Genomic DNA, 16,622 nt, shown 5'->3' on the forward strand with positions numbered 1-16,622 from the left:
TTCAGTAAATATGGCGGCCATCTTGGACGCCATTTTGGATTTGGAGGCTTTCGCAACAAATTTTTTGAGGTAGACCAGTGGAATGTTGTTTGTTACAATAAAAATTTGAAAACAGGCATGGTCTACTTAGTTTGTAGAGAGAGTGGAACTCACTTGTTAAGTAAGCAAGTTTTTAGGGTTTGGCCCTCCGGTTATTATGACATTTATCAATTTCGGGAGCTGCGTCTGGCGGCCATGTTGGATTTTCGCAATAAAAAAGAAACTGATTTTAATTTTAATTCACTGAATCTTATTCCTCTTACCATTTATCATCAAATAGAGTAAAAAAAAACCCATCCCCAGACAAATCTTAACCACAGAAGCCACTTTTTTGGTCCTCTGGCGGCCATTTTGGATTTTTGGCGGCCATCTTGGATTCGGGACAGATTTCAAGATGGCGCAGAAGCTTATTTTGTTAAGTATGGTCTGAAGTACCAGAATCAAGTGAGAAAACCTTGACAGGAAAAAAAGGCAGTTTTTGCCTGGCTCTGCCCTGTCTAATAGTATGAAAAAGCAATGATACATCTCACCGCACTAGAATAACGTAATACTTCTATGTGTTGATCATACTTGAATGATCATACAATGTTTGAACAATGTATAAAAGTGGGGAAAATATATTTCAATTTATTAAGAATTACACAAACACACACACTATACACAAGACTCAGTTGTACCAAATAATTAATACCTGGATCCAGCGTGGTCGACGTCGTGAACCTGTCAATGTTCTCCTCGATGTAGTAGCTGAGGTTTTCGTCGGTGACAGTAAACATTAGGAGGAAGTCCTCGGCGACGTCCGTCCTCTTGTTCTGGTCATTCAGAATGCCTACGTTGGACAGAGAAACCAATGGAACCAAGGCTTAGTGAGTCTGCTTTTAAGTGAATTCCCACATGATATCTCTTACATATTCACTTAGATTAAAATTCTGATAAATTGACCATTATATTCCATGTAAGTAACATTTTATTGTACATGCAGGCTGGATATCATACATTATTCTATTTGGTATATATCAAATTTGATGTATTTTCATTGGGGAATACAAAAAAAAACTACAACATAAATTGCAAATGACAATGGCACCCATAACAAATATGTGCATACATTCCACGTGTATTTTCATATTACAATACAGACTTAGAAATTCAAAACACTTGCCTATCTTGGCATCAGAAATAGGCAATCATGACATGTGCGTGTTTGTGTCATCTTCAAAAAGAAGTCGCCCAGCCCCCTTGTACTGTATATAGGTCTGAAGTGCACAGCAATATCTTGAGTTCAGGCATTTTTAACAATTTTGTTTACTCATATTTCTTACGTGTGAAATTGACTTCAAGTATATTTAACCCAATAAGATAGGTGGAAGTGTGCCTGAAAACTATAAGATAAAATTGTCACTGTATTAGTTTTACTGATAACTGGGTTTTTTTTTATTCACTGTTACTGTGGAAAAAAAAAAACCCACTTATCAGTAGAACTGATTCGTTGACATGGTCATGAATAGAATAGGCTTAAGATGAGTGAAGCCTGATTTCAGGTTAATCTGATAATCCTTTCATAGTGGTGACTATGGAGTTCTGCATCCCCTTGTTGTTTCAGACACACAATAAAGAGTATCTCAATATATGTCATGCCCTTTCTCTTGACAGAAATATAGTGGCACCTGTAGGTTGAGTGTTTTGTCACATATTTCAGTGGCATCAGAGTACAAAATTTTGATGAATCATATCATTTGAGTGAATCTCCTCTTTTGAAATCTAATTTACCTGCCCGACAGATAAGCATGAATCCGACAAGGCCACTGTTAGTGCCAAAAGTGCTCTCGATGTGGGAGTGGTACATCCAGGGCACGCAGTTGGGACCACCCTCGGCTGGCCCTGCCCTTTCGTTGGCGACCCACCGGTAGGTGTGACTGGTCCCTGGTGGGAGGTAGTCCCCTCCCCTCTCCGGGACATTGTCCTCATACACAGCACCTTAACAAACCAGGAAGGGCAAAAAGAATGATTAAAAAACAACAATCACAAGCTCAATTGTTTACGCAATTATGTTCTACCAGATTGAAAATTGCTGTTTGGTCACTCCACTGGGCTAGCAACATATAATTCCCTTGTATACATATTGACCAGTCTTCTTCTTAAGGTCAACTTACTTCCTGGTCAAATATACATTCTACCATATCAATAGAACCTTCTTTGAGTGTAAAAGGTCACTAATTGATTGCTGGACATCCTGGACTGACTTGCTGTGGTGTGTGGGGCAAGGATTGAAACTATAGCAAACACAAGGCAGAGGCAGATCCAGGAATTCCATAAAGGGGGGGGGGGGCAAACAATATTCTGGTGCTACTTCCGGGTTTCATCTCAATTTTTCTTTTTATTTCTTTTGTTTTAACAATAAATAAAGAAGGGGCGCGTGTCTCTTGACATACTCAGCTAGCACAAAATTCCAAGACACTGTTGAAAAATTCACATTAATTCAACACATACACACCAAGGTCAACAAACAGTACATGCTAGACACCTCCTGATGTATACGTACTAGTAAACATATTTTATTGAGGGATAATATCTGCAATAAACGGGCAAATATCAGCCATCCCAAATTCGTCCATTCCTCTGAACGCCCTGAGCAAACATCCCGCTGATTAGAATGTCACAAAGAGACGAGTTTGTTTTGTATTCAACAAATATTATACGAGAGATGAGAAAAGCTTCCATAAAAAATTAAGCAGGACTAAACAGTCTTCTCTCCTCTGACTTATTTAAAGGAGAATTAAACTAAATATATAAGCGGCTTCAGGGAAATGCTTCCAAAGTTAAGGTTTGCTGCTACCATTGCAAGGTGAGAAGACTGCTACAGTTTGTGACATCAAACACATAGGTCTACGCACAACAATATAAAGAAAATATATCTATGTAAAAAAATTCATCATACCTCTACTTTTCAAATATAATAAAAGAGCATGTCCAGGCTTTCGATACCTTTTCCGGAATGCAGGTTGAATGATATTACCCTTAAGATACATGTACGTCAGTAACAAGTTAAGAAAATTGCACTTTACAATTAAAAAAGAAAAACAATTCTCCTCACAATTTCTTCATCACTGTCCATGCATGATGTCACAAAAGAATAGTCTTACTGCATCCTGGTTGCAGGTCAGAAAATTTCCTTGTAGTATTTTCAGACCTAGCAAGTCTCACATATTACGCTTGAATCTCACAGCTCAAGGATCTTTCTCAAGATCACATGCTTGACAAGCTTCTAGTCATTCATTTGTTATTTTCAAAAAAGTTCCCTGAACAGAAAAAATTGATTTCCAACCACTAACACTGTCATATATCAATTAAAAAACAACACACACATTTTGTTATCAGAATAAAAAAGCCAAAATGTTATAGTTAGTATGCAGCAGATTGCACAATTTACATCTTCAAGATACCTCACTGCAGGGAAATTTACAAATTTTACAGCCAAAGTGATCAGTGAAGTTTGTTGATATACAGGTGTAAATTGTACACACAAACTACGCTGCACCTTTTGTGCACTTCATAACAATTGTGATTTCTTCTCAGATGTGTAAGATTTATGTTTATGGATTTTTTTTAAAGGCTATTAGAAATATATAATCAAAAAGGCAACTGGAGGATGAAAGGAAAGTTGACAACTATGGCAAGATATAGGTACTCACATACAACACAGCTACTCCCAAAAAGACTGACACCCACGAGCCATACAGCCCATAAGTCATACAGCCCTTGAGTCATACAGCCAACAAGTTATACAGCCCATGAGTCATACAGCCCATGAGTCATACAGCCCATGAGTTTGATGCTAAAGCAAACAAGGTCAACAAGACCGACGCATTAAACCCTGTAGATGTTGTAATGTCACACTCGTGGGCTGTTTCTACCTGGTGTGGACTCACTTGCTGTATGACTCATGGACCTTTTTTCGGTATTGAACTTGTGAGTGTCGGTCTTGTGGGATGACCCCCCAAAATCCTAATTCTTACTATCCTTCGGAGTCCTTGAAGTAGAAGACTCCATGTGGATGGAAACTGAAGTTCTTGGATGCCATGTTATTGGCATGCACCAAAATCGTGTCTCCGACCTCGGCGTAGAGCATGGGTCCCAGAAAGCCCTGCCAGGCGGACTTAGGGACCCGCTCCGTGTAGGTGTCGTCCGTGTACTCATAATACAGAGCCTTCTTGTACACGCTGCCGATGCGGTCCGGACCTCGAATCACATACTGGCCTTCAGGACTGCATGATGGATTAAAGGAAGACAAAGATACATTAAATGCAAATTAACGGACCAGCTCCTTGCTTTTCCAAAACATCAAATTAAGCCTGGTGGCTATGATATGATAGACTGCAAGCTGTACATGTAGGAGAAGATTACAAAGCCTTCTTTTTCTTTCTAACTAGTGTCAGCATTGAAAATCAGGGGTCAACTTTGCAGTGGGGTGGCGCAAACGTCACAAGGGCCTTTTTGAGATCTGTGAAATGAGCTATGTTGCCTGGAAAATTTTGTTTAAGATAATGTTAAGACCCAAATAAATCTATAGCCATGCAAAAGGAGAAAAAAAAAGCCACAGTATTAATTCTAAAATCATATAAAAGGATATAGTCCAGTCAATCTAGCGATTTTTAGGGGGTAACCCACCACTAATTGCAACAGTAGGAATTTCACTGCAGAGCAAGTCGTTGAGGCCTCCTGAACACCATACTAAAAGTCCCAAAAAATCCAGCGGGGCAAAATAGTAAAATTTGCATAATATGCAAATTAGCACCTGAAATGAGAGGAAATTGACAGATCTCAGCTTCCTGTTATCCAATTTTAAAGATTTAAATGTATAAATTTATATTTTGTAGGTCAATCAACACGATAGATGCCTTTTCGAATTGGTAGTACAAAAATAATTTACATAAAATGCAAATTAGTGGTAACTGTAAGAGTACATCCATAACAACAGTACTCACATTGGCATAATGCACGTTTTGCATATGGGGACGCGGGGTTGAGGGGGTAACTTTGGGCGCCTCCCAAGGGGCCGCTTTAAATGTGCACCACTTTTTACTATATAAGTATTGTAAAGCAATGTCTCCTGTACTGATTACATTGCATTTTTTGAAAACAAAAATACCCTTGCTATAAGACATGATCGAATTTTGACAGTATTTACTTTTGGAACATATATATTCGCGTTATATGATATTATATGTTTTCTATATTGCCAAGAGGATAAAGGGCATTTCGGGGGCACACGCCACAGGGTCGCCCTTCTATAAGCACCCTCTTTATTGTGTAGATCTTGTAAAGCAAATCTTCTTCTATCATATTCATGACTTTTCATTTATATAAGAGTGTATTTGCTGTATTGCTGGACCTACATTTAAAACCATTCACGCTAGAACAACTGCATTTGCGTTGCTAATATCCATATCTTGTCACAAAGGGCGTGAGCGAAGGTGTAAATTTAGACACCTCCCCAGGGATTACCTTTGCATGTCCACCTTTTTGACAATGTAGTTATTGTAGAGCAATTTTTCCTCTACTTATTAGTTGCATTTTTTTGGGAAACAAAAGTGCCTTTGCTATACGGCACGATGGACTTTCGAAAACATGTACGTTTGGAACATATATATTCGCGTTATATGATATTATATGTTTTCTATATTGCCGTGAGGGTGGAGTATTTTTGGCACATCCCACAGGGTTGCCATTTGATGCGCACCCTCTTAAGTGTATAGATCTTGTAAAGTTAAGTTTCTTCTATCATTTTCATAAATTGTCATCGATGAAAATTGTATTTGATGTATTGCCGGAACTACTTTTACAACCATTCACGCTAGAACAACGGTATTTGCGTTGCTAATATGTGTGTTTTGTAATAAGGGGGCGTGAGCGTAGATGTGAATTTGGACACTTCCCAAGGGATTACTTTTGAATGTTCACCCTTTTGACAATATAGTTATTGTAGAGCAATGTCTCCTCTATTAATTAGTTGCATTTCTTGGAATCAAAAGTGCCTTTGCTATTCAGCACGATGGAATTTTGAAAACATGTACGTTTGGAACATATATATATTCGCGTTGTATGATATTATATGTTTTCTAAGTTGCCGTGAGGGTTGAATATTTTTAGCACATCTCACAGGGTTGCCATTTAATGTGCATCCTCTTCACTGTATAGATCTTGTAAAGTTAAGCCTCTTCTATCATTTCCATGACTTTTCATTGATAAATAGTGTATTTGCTGTATTGCCGGGACTACTTTTAAAACCATCCACGCTAGAACAACGGTGTTTGCGTTGCTGATATCTGTGTTTTGTCTTAAGGGCGCGTGAGCGTAGGTGTAATTTTGGACCATTCCCAAGGGATTGTTCTTTAATTTTCACCCTTTTGGCAATATGGATATCGTTAAGGGATGTCTCCTCTATTAACTACAATGTATTTTTGAAAACAAAAGTGCCCATGCTGCATGGCATGATCGAAGTTTGAAACATGTACGTTTGGAACATGTATATTCGCGTTAATGATATTCAATGTTTTCTATATTGCCGTGAGGGTGGGGTACTTTGGGGCACATCCCACAGGATTGGAATTTAATGTGCATCCTCTCACTGAATAGATATTGTGAAGCAATGCTTCTTCTATCATTTCCACGACGTTCATCGATATAAAAGTGTGTAGCTGTATTGCCGGAACTACTTCTAAGACCATGCACCAAAGAACGTCGTATTTGCGTTCATAGTATCCGTGTGTTGAGCGGAGGTGTAATTTTGGACACTTCCCAAGGGATTGCTTTGAAATGTTCACCCTTTTGACAATAAAGTTAAGGTAGAGTATTTTTTCTTCTTTTAATTATATTGCATTTCTTGAAAACAATAGGGCACTTGCTGTACAACCGTTGGAAAATTGGAACATATTCGTGCTAAATGATAGTGCATGTTTCCTATATTGCCCTGGGGGTTGGATGATTTGAACACATCCCACTCGGTGGCCTTTGATTGTGCACCCCTTTGACTATATGAATATTGTAAAGCAGTGTCTCTACCATTTAAAAATCATGAAAAGTAAAGTGTTTTTATTTACAACCCGGCAAAACGACTTTCTACATGCATGTACAACTGAATTTGCTTTGGCATATAATGCATGTTTGGTTAACCTGTTTTGGGACCACGAAGGTCAAGGTATGGGTGATTTGGGCACTTCCCAAGGGCTTGCGTTTGAATGTCCAACTTTTTGACAATATAGATATTGTAAAGCAACGTCTCCTGTATTACCTGAATTGCATTTTACAAAAATAAAAGACTATGTGCTAGACAGGTGGAAGAACTTTTCAGAGGCATGTACCCATGGAACATTTTTTTTTTTCGCTGTTGTATATACTGCATGTTTTTCATTGCCTTTAGGATTTCACCTTTTCATCTTATAGATATTGTAGAACAATAATTCTTCTATAACTTCCACTGAAATTTAATGGAAATGAAACGAAAAGGACGTTATAGAGGGTTGTTTGTTTGTTTGTTTGTTTCGCTTCAAACAGCTGTATTCACGTGTATATACTGTGTTTTGTACCGGGCTGTGACGGTATAGGGATAAATTCGGGTACCTCCCTCCGAGTCGCTTTGACTCATGTGCACCACTTTTTAAAGGTACTACTTTCATGGAAATAGTCTTTGCTAGACGGCCAAACGACTTTAATAAAAAAAAAATCTTGTATGCTTAGAACAACGGAAATCGCGTTGGTTGATGCATGTTTTGCAAATGGCCGTGGGGATTTGATCGATAGGGGTAACTTTGGTCACTACCCACAGAGTTTCCTTTGACTGTGCTATCTTCAATATCTCAAAACCCTCAAGGGTGCAAGAGCTGAATCATCCAGGTTCAAATAAGCAAATCTCCAAATAGAGTTCATTAATTACAAAATTGGACAAGTTATAGATGTTGACAGTTGTTTATATTCGTACTTTGATTCTACGTAATTAATGGATAAGCTAGCATTATCTGTCTGATAACAAACTATTATTCGCTTAAAATTATTCATGCTAGGTTTCTAATGCTGAAAAGTTTGTTTTTGGTGAAGAGAAACTGAAATATCACATTTGAACACTCTTGATATGCTCATATCGGGCACTTTGGTGCATTTGAATATTCCGTTGGCTCGGTACCCTTTGCATATTATGCAAATGAGGCCCAGATTATGTACATGGAATTGTTTGCATCACACTAAGTGACATTGCAAACATATGTTTCAACACTTTCGGTGTTCCAATCTGAAACTTAGAAGCATAGTTTTCATGGAAACACTGTATTTTTATCATTATTGGAGCTAATTTGCCTACTATGCAAATGAGGCCCAGAATATGTACATGGAAATGTTTGCATCGCACTAACTTATAGTGCAAACATATGTTTCAGCACTTTGGGTGTTCCAATCTGAAACCTAGAAGCATAGTTTTCATGGAAACACTGTATTTTTTATCATTATTGGAGCTAATTTGCATATTATGCAAATGAGGCCTAGAATATGTACATAGACATGTTTGCATCGCACTCACTGACATTGAAAACATAAGTTTCAACACTTTCGGTGTTTCAATCTGAAACCTAGAAGCATAGTTTTCATGGAAACACTGTACTTTTATCATTATGGGGAGCTAATTTGCATATTATGCAAATGAGGCCCAGATCATGTCCATGGAAATGTTTGCATCGCACTAGCTGACATTGTAAACATAGGTTAAAACACTTTCGGTTTTCCAATCTGAAACCTAGAAGCATAGTTTTCATGGAAACACTGTATTTTTATCATTATGGGAGCTAATTTGCATATTATGCAAATTTAGCCACTTTACCCCATTGGATTTCTTGGGACTTTTAGTATGGTGTTTAGGAGCCCATAACAAGTTGCACTGCAGTGGAATTCGTACTGTTGCAATTAGTGGTGGGTGAAACCCTATTTTGACTGGACTAATAGAACATATTGAGTTCTCAATATAATAAGATATGCCCATTTTCAATCAAAATAAATGATATAATAAGATACAATTTTATGGTCCAGGAAGCAAAAAATAAAAACATAATTAAGATTGATGTCCACATATCTTTTCTATCAAGGCAATGTAACACAAGTGGATATATAGTCAATTCTGACAGTCCTCTGTCATTTGCATTTCTAGAAATACTTCATACTACAGACATTTATCAACCTGATGTCAAAACTGAAATAGAAGTGGAGGTTTTGTCAATGTCATTGCATGATACTCGATTCATATCTGTATTATATTTCAGCACTGAAATCCTAACTTTCATGACTAAAGAAGAAATTCAACCTCCTCCCAATCCCCCCCCCCCCCCTCCCCCTTCCAGACACAAGCTTATCATTCTCAAAACTCCAGACATAGACTGAAATTGAGGACTTTATAGTTGTGAATCAAGTTGCACGTGTGGGATTTGCCTGTCTGGCAACAGGTATATATTCTGCCAAGTTTATTTATTTTGTTTGTTTGTTTCTTTGTTTGTTTTGTTTTGTTTTAGTACTATCAAGATACAGTTGGTTTGAAAATAATTATATGAGGACCTGAAGGTTTGATCTACATTTTACTGGACTACATGTATGTAGCATAACCAAAAAAAAAAGTGACAAGCAAATCTACAACTATACCAATTATATTAAGTGTACTGCAGCACAAATGGTTCCTTTAATGCAAGACCTGTCTTTTTCAAATGACATTTCTTCCATATCCAGCACTGACTACTTGACATATGCCTCTTGTTTAAAAAAACAAAAGAATCCTGAATTTATTGACACTTTGAGGGGATATCCTGGCTCATAGGACATCAAGAATATCCAAAAACCTGAAACATTGTGGTTTGGTTTCCTGTGCAGTGGAAGCCACAAAAACATTAAAACAAAAATATAAAATGAAATCTGTCACATACTGTAAAAAACAGAAACTTTTGCGTGCATGAAACTTTTGCAAATTTCGCAAGGAGCCAAGATTCGCAAAAACATCATGCACATCAAAGGTTTTGTCTAGTCAATGCATTGAATGCCAGTGACAAATTGCAAAAGTTTTATGCCGCGAATGCTTCTGGTTTTACAGTATTCCCCCACCTCCTTAACCTGTTGAGGACAGACTGATTTTGCTATACTATTTCCAACAGACACCTGCCCAAGTATTCCTGGGACACATCTTCAACTGGTTAAAAAAAAAAAACTACCAGTAATCGAGTCATTATTCTGTTAATGTCCCCTCCAATTTACCCCTCCCCCTCCATTTTCTGCCACTTCTTCTGCATAGTCCATTACCATTTTACTTTATAGGCCCTAATACCATTTGATGGGAATCCCAAACCAGGTTCTTTCTGGAAGAATGCCACAGTCTACCAGAGAAAGGCAGAAGCGACTTCCTTTAGCCTTGCACTGGGCTTTACATCAGAGATAGCGGTGGCCTCCAGATTTATGTGGTGTCTAGAGGTCAAGTCAGATTTCATGCAGAGGAAAGGGGGGGGGCAGGGAGAGGGAGAAGAGGTACATGGAAGGGAAAGTCCCTTTTTGAAACTGATCATGCCTCATGGTGCCATATAACTAACAATTACAGTTGAACAAACTTTGCAAACAGTTCACAGCAAACGACTTGTGTACTTGTGTGTGTATGTGTGTGTGTGTGTGTGTGTGTGTGTGCGTGCGTGTGTGTGTGTGTGTGAGTGTCTGTGTGCAGTAGAAGATAAGGTAAAGGAAAGAAGGGTAGTCAAATCAGAAGTGACATTTATGGAAAAATGGAAAAGAACACCATAAGTCTTTCATGATGGTAATGAATGCTTGCAAGTTGTGGACTTGAAATTTGGGTTATATTACAATTGATATTGGGGCATAATGTAGCTTGAAATAGTAATGCAATTGGTGAATGAATCATGAGAGCACATTTGAGTACTTTGCAATTTATTGTAATTGCCTATTTCAGGCACAGAATCATTTTCAATTTGTCACATGACTCCTACATTGGCAACACATTTCAGAAGATTAAAATTCATGTTTCTATCTTCAATATGCAATTTCGTATGCATTTCTTTCTGTATTTGTGCAAAGATATTTTTTACAACTTTAACAAGTTCCATTTCAACCGTTTTCAATACAAGCTATACCGTGAAATTCTAAGTGCCAATCTAATGACACCAAAAATTATGATTTTTTTACAGCTAAATTTCCCTTGGGACATGGTGCATTCACATTGCTGTAGCTCAATTTTCAGAACTTGTCTAACCTTGATGACATTGCTGTAGGATGATTTTCAAATTATTCAAATTTATGAAGTTCTTCCGTCGTGATGTTTTCATTGCAACTGATTAACAAATTGCCCTACATCGACGTAAATAAGCACTGAATTGATCAGTGTTTTAGTAGTAGCCATGATAAAAAATCATGGGCGTACATACTCGAGCAGGATTCGAACCCACGACCTCCTGATCACCGGACAGGCGTCATCTCCACTAGACCACCGAGCTTTCGCCCGACAGCAAGTGTTGGTTCTAATCCTTATAGCATGCAGCGGGTACTGCTTTTGTTATTCAAATTTATGAAGTTCTTCCGTCGTGATGTTTTCATTGCAACTGATTAACAAATTGCCCTACATCGACGTAAATAAGCACTGAATTGATCAGTGTTTTAGTAGTAGCCATGATAAAAAATCATGGGCGTACATACTCGAGCAGGATTCGAACCCACGACCTCCTGATCACCGGACAGGCGTCATCTCCACTAGACCACCGAGCTTTCGCCCGACAGCAAGTGTTGGTTCTAATCCTTATAGCATGCAGCGGGTACTGCTTTTGTTATTCAAATTTATGAAGTTCTTCCGTCGTGATGTTTTCATTGCAACTGATTAACAAATTGCCCTACATCGACGTAAATAAGCACTGAATTGATCAGTGTTTTAGTAGTAGCCATGATAAAAAATCATGGGCGTACATACTCGAGCAGGATTCGAACCCACGACCTCCTGATCACCGGACAGGCGTCATCTCCACTAGACCACCGAGCTTTCGCCCGACAGCAAGTGTTGGTTCTAATCCTTATAGCATGCAGCGGGTACTGCTTTTGTTATTCAAATTTATGAAGTTCTTCCGTCGTGATGTTTTCATTGCAACTGATTAACAAATTGCCCTACATCGACGTAAATAAGCACTGAATTGATCAGTGTTTTAGTAGTAGCCATGATAAAAAATCATGGGCGTACATACTCGAGCAGGATTCGAACCCACGACCTCCTGATCACCGGACAGGCGTCATCTCCACTAGACCACCGAGCTTTCGCCCGACAGCAAGTGTTGGTTCTAATCCTTATAGCATGCAGCGGGTACTGCTTTTGTTATTCAAATTTATGAAGTTCTTCCGTCGTGATGTTTTCATTGCAACTGATTAACAAATTGCCCTACATCGACGTAAATAAGCACTGAATTGATCAGTGTTTTAGTAGTAGCCATGATAAAAAATCATGGGCGTACATACTCGAGCAGGATTCGAACCCACGACCTCCTGATCACCGGACAGGCGTCATCTCCACTAGACCACCGAGCTTTCGCCCGACAGCAAGTGTTGGTTCTAATCCTTATAGCATGCAGCGGGTACTGCTTTTGTTATTCAAATTTATGAAGTTCTTCCGTCGTGATGTTTTCATTGCAACTGATTAACAAATTGCCCTACATCGACGTAAATAAGCACTGAATTGATCAGTGTTTTAGTAGTAGCCATGATAAAAAATCATGGGCGTACATACTCGAGCAGGATTCGAACCCACGACCTCCTGATCACCGGACAGGCGTCATCTCCACTAGACCACCGAGCTTTCGCCCGACAGCAAGTGTTGGTTCTAATCCTTATAGCATGCAGCGGGTACTGCTTTTGTTATTCAAATTTATGAAGTTCTTCCGTCGTGATGTTTTCATTGCAACTGATTAACAAATTGCCCTACATCGACGTAAATAAGCACTGAATTGATCAGTGTTTTAGTAGTAGCCATGATAAAAAATCATGGGCGTACATACTCGAGCAGGATTCGAACCCACGACCTCCTGATCACCGGACAGGCGTCACTCCAGCATAGCAAACTATCTCATAAATTCATAAATTTTGAAAAGATTGTCCAATTTTTCTCAAGCTTTCCTGATGTGTAACTAATATTATTCACTTAATTCACATGTAAGGGCCTATACTTGGGTGAACTTGTCCTTAAATTTGTCCTTAGTTTCACATACAAGTGTACATGGACAGACTGAAGTGGAAAAGAATCTAAATGCAAGTAGTACCATACATTTTCCAACCTTGATACACGATCAACCCTTTAAGCTTTATGCATTATGAGTGCGGATTAGCACAGAAAACCTGCATAGCCTTGTACACACTACCCAAAGTCCCTGGTGCAGAAAAGCTTTACTACAAAATGTTCCCTTTACAAAGACTGACACTCATTCTTTTCAATGTCAATTTGTTTTGCTCTATCATGGTATTGATGCACAGCCCTCCTACAAAAGTGATGCTAGGATAGGTCTCCTATGACTTTCTCAAGGGGTTGTTTTTCTCTCGTTTCAATATGATTCATGCAAAATATTGCAGTATTTGGCAAGGTAATGATCTCCAGCTACCAGTGGCTATATGATTCTGATATCATTTGGCTAGTAGCCATTGGGTAAAAAGACCTTGAATCTCTACGAATCATGAATTTTTAGGAGAGGGAAAAAACGATTACATGCCAGATGATGTATGACTCGTGTTATTTAATGTGCAGTGCTCCACTGGAAATAATTGCATTTGGATGTGAAAACCTTGCTTTGCTGAAAGATTTTGATAGCAATCTCAATTTTCATGTGTCAGCGTGAATCAATCCCATGATAGCTAACACTGAACCTGTTCACTCACATATTCTAAAACATATCACATTTGTATCTTATGTATGTTTATTTTTTAACTCATTATATGCCATGGTGTAAAACTCCTGTGTGCCACATCATTCTGAGCAGTGATAGCAACATAGTCAAGCTTTGAGAAAATGTTCTGTTTCTCAAATCTATATAACTTTTATAGATTTTTGTTACCTTTGAGATGTAATGAGCAAAGTTTTACAGAAAAATGTCAAGCTCTGTTTTGATGTGAATTGTACTATGAATTTATGATGGCTTTTCTTTCAAATGACCTGTTGCCATATAAAAAAAAAAGGTATAAAAGGTATGATTTTTGCACACAAAACAGTGACAGAAACTGAGAGTTTCTCGCAAATCCAGTAAAGAATACGCCTTGATAGTCAAGTGAGTTTCTTTAGCCATGTGTGAAAGGTGGTGAATAAAATAGATTTTTGCGTCGCGATCTAGAAACCAATAACTCTTGTGAGTGAATAGGCCTTCTGCATGTAATTCAAGCAACATCTTAAAGGGTGCATGTGTACAGTTCTGGTCGAGGTGAGGATTTAGCTTTTAACGTTTTGCGAGATATTCAGAAACCACTCTCAGAGATGTCAAAGAGCATACAGTTCTAAGGGGTATCAAAAGTTTAATCGATGAAAATCGGTTTTGAAATTGCTGAGATATCCAAAAACATGGTGAAACAAAGAGATCCTAATAAAGTTGTGCCATGTCGCTTTTTATTATTAGCACTTCTTTGGATATCTCAGCCATTTGAAAACCAATTTTCATCAAATAAATGTTGAATCCTTCTTAGAATTACATGCTCTTTCATATTTCATATACGAGGCTTTTCATTATCTCACTTAGGGATGTTCAAAACATGAATCCCCACCTCAACCAGTACTGTACAGTCCCTTTAACACCTTGAGACATATCATACATGTGCGTTCTTGTATACCACTTCTGTCTGCATTTTTTTTTATCACCATGGACCAGCTCAAGAACAACCATTGGCTGAAGCAGGTCCCGTACGAAACTAAAACAAACTGAATTGAACTGAAAATCAATCTGAATTACTTTTTCAAACTTTTCCTAGAATCTGTAAGAGGACGCTATATGAAGTTGGGCCTTTGGAAGGTACATAACTTTAAAAGTTTGGTCTTGATTGTTTCTGGAAGAAATTTCATGCCAAATACAGGTAGATTGGAGAACTCAAATCTGTCATTTCATTTGATAGTAAAATAAGACATTAAAGGGAGGCACTGATCAATGTCACTTTATTACATTTTTCATTGTTTTGGGCATAAAGAATAATATTTCTGTTCAGATGCAAATACACAATCCATAATGGAGGTGTTCTCTCTCATATCACCTTGTTCTAGTATTACAACTCTGCAATGTTTTAAAATAAATGGCAATTCCAAACATATGGTAAATATCAGGGCTGCACACTAACCCATTTTTTCTACTGGTCCGACCTGTCTGTCGGACCACTAGGTATCCAGTTTTTCAATTCTTTACATGTCCATTCCTGAAAAAGTTTCTGGTCTGACAGTAAATTTTACTGGTCAGGGACCGTTGGACCAGTGCCAGTGTGCAGCTTTTGGTAATTATGTAGGAGATTTTTTTGTTTGTTTTCTTTTTCATCTAAAGTTCAGTTGAACTTGAAATGAATATATCTTATAGTATAAAGTTTTCTCAAAGGTTTTATACCATTTTCCCAGGGTCAATACTACTTTTGCTCAAATCAGGTCAGCATTTATTTGATATCTATGCCCTCCTGTACCTCGTGTGAATCATATCACTTTCCGCAAGGTGTTTGTTTTTTTTTTCGCTACATAGTACATTCCTCACTTCCTTCAGCTTTTACCGTTTTACATTTATCTCAGGATATCTGTCCATCCCAACAGGGCAAAATAACAGTTTAAAAAGCTGATATGGAGGGGGGGGGGAATGATTTTGTTTATACATGCAGAACTGAAATCAAAGGCAGTAATATGTTCTCCACAGGGTGCTACATAAGCACTTGCCCAATTGCCCAGGGAAAGTGAAAATCAAAGTCGGGCAAGTGTTTTGGAACAATGAGAAAAAATGCTTGCCCGAATTGGGCAAGCAAAAAGTTTTGAAGCCATCTTTACTTCTCACCACTTATGTGAAAAAGTCCCATCACTCCAACACTAACACTCTATCCAACCAAGTCTGTTACTCCCCATATGTGCTGTTTATTCAAATGATTGGGTTTTGTCAAACCCTTAGCTTTACAAGTGATTTCTTATATCTTATAGTTTCTTTTCGGGCAAGTATAATTCATGTTTGGGCAAGTGTTCTGCAACAGTTTGAAAATTTGCTTGCCAGACCGGGCAAGTGGTAACAAAAAGTTATTTAGCACCCTGCTCCATTCCATACACTGCAAGATTTTCTTTAAAAAAACAAAAACATTATTCAAATGCAAGTTAAGCCTGTACCCCAAGCTGCCATCTCCATCCATCAAACTGTGATATGTTGCTTTTGTTTTCATGACACTTTTTATGAGGGTATGGCAAGAAAGTTGAAATCAATTGCAAATCCTGAAAAGCAATTGCAAATCTTGCAACTGAGTGCACATTTGCAATTATTGATTGCTAATCTTTTTTCCTAAAAGAGTAAGCTGTGACTGATCACAAGTGTGTTGAT

At 38.1% G+C, this 16,622-nt stretch overlaps 1 protein-coding gene across 1 annotated transcript in view; it reads right to left on the reverse strand.

The window, feature by feature from the left end:
• LOC139708029 (hephaestin-like protein) overlaps positions 1 to 16,622 on the reverse strand; it is a 74,333-nt gene that overhangs the window by 37,676 nt on the left and 20,035 nt on the right. Inside the window, exons 3-5 of the mRNA XM_071620017.1 lie at positions 4,063 to 4,304; positions 1,810 to 2,019; positions 731 to 868 (exon numbers count right to left, since the gene is read on the reverse strand). Of these exons, the coding sequence (XP_071476118.1) occupies positions 731 to 868; positions 1,810 to 2,019; positions 4,063 to 4,304 (590 nt within the window). The remainder of the gene's footprint in view (positions 1 to 730; positions 869 to 1,809; positions 2,020 to 4,062; positions 4,305 to 16,622) is intronic.

This window comes from Diadema antillarum, unplaced genomic scaffold (genome assembly GCF_040938485.1).
Source record: "Diadema antillarum isolate AM-2024a unplaced genomic scaffold, OU_Dant_1.0 seq00001294_RagTag, whole genome shotgun sequence".
Classification (NCBI taxonomy): domain Eukaryota; kingdom Metazoa; phylum Echinodermata; class Echinoidea; order Diadematoida; family Diadematidae; genus Diadema; species Diadema antillarum.